Raw genomic sequence first — 7,113 nt, forward strand, 5'->3', positions numbered from 1 at the left:
GGTCAATTAGGGCCCATAACCTGATGCGAATAAACAAACCAAAATACTGTGGGTAACCCAATACCTAGTTGATTCTTCAGTACGACCACTATTCTCCCTGAGAATGTATACCAATGATTCACCCAAGAATCTCGTACTAAGATAACCAAAACGACAGACAATCGAAGACACTGGTAGACGCCAGTCCTGTTGTCGTACAATAATATAACATACAAATGATTAGGTGGACGCAAACCATGATATGATACAATAGCGATCAGCACATCGCGATACAGACTGTAGGATCCATAAAGGATACAGGTGCAACACTGTAAGACGGCTCGCTTAACCTCCTATCGCTGATCTCATGCTCCCTTAGCATCATCATGTCGTCCTTATTCGCGTCATAGTATCCTTCTTCATGTGGGATGTAGCTCCGCTATCCACATCATAGAAGATGCTTGTGGTTCCACAACACGTCCATATGTTTCTTGGTCGCCAACAAGCATGTATAAGAATGCTCTTTTGAGTTGGATTCGTATCTATTTTTAGATTTCGGGCATTCATTGCCCCAGGGGTCGGCAGCTCTACAATATCGGCAACCATTATTAGGTCCTATTCGGCCTCCACCATTTTTCTTGACTAGGCATTCTTGTTCTTTATGCCCGTATTTAACGCATCAATTGCAGTATCCATTGAAGTTAATTGCAACACATTGGTCATCCTTGACCTTGTGAGCTATATTGGTCAAAAAATGATAGATCATTTTGGACTTCAGATTTGCATACGTCATGGAATCTTGAGTTTCTAGACTCACTTTCACCATTCCATTAACCGAAGGAATTTTATTGATTAGGTGAGTAAGTAGCGTGGATTAATCGATTTCCATATCAAATCGATTCTTGATCTTCCTAGCTAGCTCCTAGATCACCATTATCGTTAACGGCCACAAGTTTCGGCGAATGGGGGAAGTGGCAAGTTACGGCGAATGGGGGAAGTGGCTTCAACGACCTTAGCTTTTTTCGCTGTGTATTTTCAAGGCATTAAAGCTGTAAGGGATCTACATTCACTTCACAATTGGATTAAAGGTAGTGTGTGTCACCATCTAGGTATCTATGTTAGGATAAAGCCTGGCTAAAAAGGGAAGCACCTAGTCGGGCTTGTTATTGCATTTTGTGCTTTCCGTTGCACCTGGTATGCTATGGTGACTTGACTATTTACATTTTTTGTATTTTAATTCCATCACGGATACATATAGACTTCGGACTATTACGTCTCAGCTATGAGTCTATACCGCGAGCGAACAGCAAAGTTCTACTTGGCGAAATCAGTGAAACGATTCAAAAACCCTTTCACTCATGTGTTGGGTGCTGTAATACTGGCCCTACTAATATGGCACCTTTATCGAGGGCTGAAAGTCAATATACTTCCAGATCATGTCCTTCCGAGCAACAGTGACTGGCAAGTCGTCACTCTCACCGCAAAATCAGAGTCACAGAATAAGTCATCTCACATCTTTTGCCATGGGAACTCGACGAGCTCTGTACAATGCCTCCTTGAAAATGTTATATTGAGTAAAGGTACAATTTGGCTTTTCGGCGAGAACTCAACAATCAAGGTACCTTCTATGCTCTGCTCAACGGTGAACAAAGAATCTTCTCACGCTGCTACTTGCAAGGTGAATGTGATCTCAGACATCACTTCCGTCACAAGCGAGGAGCTTCAGGAAAATGAAACTGTCTACTTTGATTGGGGCATCACCTTACATCGTTTGAATCCGACAAATTCCTACCATACCCTCTTCGAGGATATGATTCCAACGTTGGCAAGGATGCATAGAAATCTGTATCCTGATAAAGATGTTACTGGTCTAAGCATAGATACTATGATGAAGACTGTAAAATGGGGGGTGTTTCTAACAGATACTTTTCCTAATGACTTGCTTGACAGCAAATTTTGGAAAGAGTTCCTGCCAGAGATAATCATAGTTCCTCCTTCGAAAAACCACATATACCACGTTCAAAATCTTCTTGCGGGGACCGGAACACCTTGCGCTCACTGGGGTCATTGTCAGCCTGACAATCGGCCCAGGGGAATCTTCGATCCTCCCGATGCGGCTTTGAATTTGCGTTCGCTCGTCTTCCATCGATATGGCATTCTAGAAAGGGAACAGCTAGTCACTATCCGAGTTCCGCGGAAGGATCCCCCTCGAGTGACCTTAGTGCAAAGGTCAAAGAGTCGTTGCATCTACAATTTGCAAGAAGTTGTTAGCATGATTGAAGTGCAAATGGGCAGCTCTCCAAAAGTTGTTGATATGGCTCAGCTCTCTATCGAAGAACAGGTCTTATTAGCGTATAATACTGACATTTTTATACTTGTGCATGGCGGTGCATTGACACATATACTTTGGCTTCCCACACGTGCCCTAATCATAGATATATATCCTCATGGATTCTCAATTGATCACCACAGTGGCATTGTCCACTGGATTCGAAAGTCCATGGAGCCAGCTTATCATATCGGTCACTTACCATTTGCAGTTGAAACGTCAGTTGGTCAAAGTACAACGCAGGGACCTTTGATTTCTGGATGCGTGTGTCATACTGCTGGGTGTCAATTTCGCGTTTTCCAGAGTTCTACGAACATAACTCTCCATGCTGCGCGATTCGTTCCTCATCTGCAAGAGGGACTGCGTATTTGGCAAGAAGCAAATTACTCGGAACCCCTCTCTCCTAAGGCCTTCGATGATATTCAGAAGGAAAATCAACGGAAAAGAGACGCTGATGAGCGCTACCAGTACTCTCCATCTTGCTAGTTTTTGACCTGTGGAAACCTATATCATAAAGAAATAATTGCAAAGAAATAGTGTACATAAGCTCTTAACGCTCTGACGAAATATTCGCAGAGATTCTCAGTAATTGTTAAATCACCCCTTCGCAATTTTTGGATACCCACACTTGGATACACACAAATTTCATGCCCTGGCGACGCGTCAAATATTTGGGTGAAGAGCGAACTCAGATATCAAGAATTGAATTTCAACTACTCGTTTGGAAAACAGAGTACTGTTTTTATCATACATACACATTTGTACAACACCACTCTTTTCTCAAAATACAGCAGTAGCATAGCGCGCTACTCGTCTTCCACGTTCGAAAATCGTGCCTACCCATCATACAGATCCTCAGGAACATCAAGCCTGGCGCAGTACTCGACATGAGGTCTGACAAATGCCCTGTTGATTCCAGCAAATTGTCAGCAGCTCATCATTATTCAGCCACCCTAGCGCGATCAAAGCTTGTCTCCGATGGGACGTAAATCCACGGCTTATCCTGGTTCTCACTGGTTGCGTTATGCTGTCGTTATCGACAACACTGCTACCTACAGACTTGTAGAGAAAGATTGCGCTGGCGCAAGTGAGAAAGAAGCCGAAGCCTTTTCGTCAAATCGGTCCACACAAGACGGCCACCACATATATTCAAACCGAAATGGTGCGATCACGAGATTTTCTTATACAAAGAGGTATTGTGTTGCCAATAGGTTGTTATCGCGACACGAAAGCTCCTTCTTTTCTATTTGGGGTTCTCATGCATCTTTGATGCAAGAAAATCCCAGACGCGAAGAAGTACTCTGGAAATCCTCTCGGCAACTTAATTAGGACCCTGGAATCAATCCGTCGTGGCAACGATTCCCAGAATATCTTCATATCCAGCGAAGGGTACGACAAGGTCAGCGATGAAATCGTGGCAAAAGTGACCTAACTTTTTTCGAATTTTCAAACCAGGGTGGTGCTTTACTACAGACGCAAATAGGAACATCTCGTCAGCTCCTATTGTGAGTTTGCCAAAGAGGGAAATTCGCTCACGTTCCCCCTGCCCCTAAGAGATGTTTTGTGGAACGTGATAGCGGAAGTAGGCCCCGAGGCGGATGTGTCAGATTCACTGCCTAGCGTCCCTCCTGCTGATGGGCAATCCCATCTCATTGGCTTGTGCTATACAGAAGTGTTTTAGAAACATACGGCAGACACTTCAGCCTCGAAAACATGGCAGTGGTGCATCACAATGGCGTAGCGCACAAAAAGACCCCTGGGAAGTCCTGGTGCAGGAAGTGATGATACTGGAGATGGAGAAGGAAGCGACGGCGGAGAAGGGCGGCCAAAGATGCTGCTTGAGATATGCGCGTTGTCTTTAAGGACGTGACCTCCTCGCTTCCATGCCAGGTTCATGACGCGAATAGAAGGATGACATGATGATGATGCTAACGGAGCAGGAGATCAGCTATAGGAGGTTTATAGAGTGTTGCATCTATATCCTTTCTGCGTCCTACAGTCTGTATCACGATGTGCTGATCGCTATCGTGTCATGTCATGGTTTGCGTCCACCTAATCATTTTATGTGTCAAATTGTTACGGCAACAGGACTGGCGTCGACCAGTGTCTTTGGTTGTCTTCGGTTATCTTAGTACGAGATTCTGGGGTCAATCATTGGTGTATATTCTCAGGGTATTAGTTGTACTGAAGAATTAATTGCGTGTTGGGTTCCCACAGCGTTCTTGGTTTGTTTATTCACATCAGATTATGGGCCCTAATTGGCCTTCACCTTTGAACTGAATAAAGACACTGATCGACGACCTATTTTTGGTGCAATTGGATTTGCAGAAATAGAGGACTGATTTAATTGAATCTCTTTTATGCAATTGGATTTGCAGAGACTCAGGACTGTTTTAATTGGTAATTGGATTTGCTAGATTTAAAACAGGAATTAATTGTATCTTGAGGCTCTACGTACGGCTGGCGGGGATTATAACCTTAAAGTCATGGGAGATATGGATGACTACAGGATGGCAATCTTCAGTGGAAGATTGGAGGGTTAGGATACGTGGAAATGCAATATAGAAAGCTTCATTGGGGCAAAGGACCCAGAAATGGCGGACATTATCGTCGGAATTACAAAAATGCCTACCTCCGGGGATGATTTACCTACTTATAATGATAAGAATGCCAATTCCGACTGAATTAAGATGGAGCTGGTGCATCTTCTCACACGGGGAGATTTGGTATTCCTGTTGTGATCCCAACCAGATCCGAATGTAGTTTGGTACACTACTCAGGTCCATGCACCACTTTAGCTGTAAAAGCGCCTTGCCTGCAGCTTGCAGGCCTTAGATTCAGTTGAGTAGGTGCATTTGGACTTGACCAGAATTTGTAAGATGCTCCAGATGTGACTGTGGAAGCGGACCTCAGGGGTCGCCAATATGGGCAAATATATGCAGAGGTACTGCTGTGCAAAGATGACAAAGGCCACCGTCTTTACTGCCGACCTTGCTCATGCCCCGCGGTTTGACAAAATAGTGACTGAACTTACGGAACGGCTGCTGGTGGGACCGGACACAGAATCTAACTTATGGTGGTAGACCTGCAAATATCTCCAGGGGCGGGGGGGGCATTATCTTCCGTGAGTTCTTGGTACCCTCCACATGGCTTGTCTCGTGGAGTTCCAGGACAAAATTGGATAAGACAGCTTCATGGAAGGCCACATCTCGACCGAATTGTTCATTTCCATTGTAGGGTCCAAACAGTGTGGTGAACGGCCATGACTGGACAGTGCGACTTCTCCGTCAGCTCTTCCACCTGTCATCCTCCTCGCAGTGGATATCCTGCAGTATTACCCTATAGATGGCATTACCAGTGTTTTTTACTTCCCCTGTACGCTTCTGTCCAAATAACTGCATAAATGCCCTGACTAGAAGCCACCACCACCTACATCTTCAATCACGACATTCATACTACTTGTCATGAACGATGCTGTGCTTTAGTTGAAAGATGCAGAAAATGATTCAACCCAACTACCTTGACTGGGAAAAAACCAACGACGTAGGGAAAAAGGATGTAAGTCTACACTGCCATCTATATCTTCTGTAACAACCTCAGCTGCTCTTTGGATGCCGACAAACAGGCCAGATGGAACAAGATAAATTTATGGACATGCACAATGTTGACATCAAATTTTGTTCAGGTATGATTCCTCGTTTATTTAGTTTTCGTAGAGTTGATCATACATGCAGAGCAGTTCCACTCTTGATTTTCAAGATAAAATGGCAAGCATAGACATCTAGAGTGATAATTCTCCAGCACAAAGAAAGCCCTTTTCTTTGTGTGCAGGAAAAGTCTGTCGAAAATGACTTATTGGAGAAAAGAGAGACATTGATGATCGATACCCATGTACCCACATTTCCGCGCCACCCTATCCCTTCGAAAGACCAAGAGCAAACAATATCTTGATTGAGCGACCGCGCGCATTAGATACATCTCTGTTTCGTGTACAGGATGCGCTTTTTGTTGTACAGAGCATTCTCTATGCACACGTGAAGAGTTTTTCAAGGTTCTTGTAATCATCCCGATACGTGTATTGAAACATAGCATATGCGGTTGATGAAATACAGTCGGTAACCTTGGTAGCCCACTGGACGGAGTTCGTGAAGTTTTTACATTTTCCATCGTGTGACACACCGTCATTCTCCTTACCCAAGGTGAAGTTAGCAATTTCGAAGTGCTCAGAAAGCATTTGATTTCCATGCTCTGTTCCTAATGCACAAAACGGTATGATGATATCAGCCCTTTTGGCGAACTCCCACTGAGCTAGTAGGTGACAATTATATGTGTTATTATTGCCCGTCAATACTTGTGATAGGACATGCAAAATCCAATTCGATAGTCCCTCGCACGAAAGCTCGGCTTGATGCAATACTTTATGAGAATAACAAAACTCACTGACTAATCGATCCAAGGGATCCCTTACGACAGTGATGCTATTGTGTACGTCTTCAAGTGGCAGAGAGTGCCATGCAGAGCAACGACTTTGCTTGATTTTGTATATGCGCTGTATATTATCGTCCATCCTTGTAAAAGCGTGTTTTCCAACATAGATACCATGAATGCTCAGTCCATTTTCGATTGATACCCCTCCAGTCTTGGGAATGTGTATGAATGTAGGAGGGGAGCGCATAGCACTCATATTTTGGGAAATAGAGTTCACAGGGTCCTGGGTTTGAAAAGGCTCACTGGATCGAATGACTCGTAAGGATTGTTTTTCAAAGAGTGCAACGTGCCAAAAGATCCAGACAAATAACGCGACT

General features: G+C 44.1%; 1 protein-coding gene across 1 annotated transcript; it reads left to right on the forward strand.

Moving 5' to 3' along the window:
• Positions 1-1,930: 1,930 nt before the first annotated feature.
• Positions 1,931-2,603, forward strand: NGA_2058100 (uncharacterized protein; the record flags this gene model as incomplete). Its single annotated transcript, XM_005852541.1, has 1 exon — positions 1,931-2,603. A coding segment is annotated over one exon (673 nt), but the record flags the coding sequence as incomplete, so codon positions are not given.
• Positions 2,604-7,113: the final 4,510 nt, after the last annotated feature.

Source organism: Nannochloropsis gaditana (genome assembly GCF_000240725.1).
Source record: "Nannochloropsis gaditana CCMP526 unplaced genomic scaffold scaffold1103, whole genome shotgun sequence".
NCBI lineage: Eukaryota > Eustigmatophyceae > Eustigmatales > Monodopsidaceae > Microchloropsis > Microchloropsis gaditana.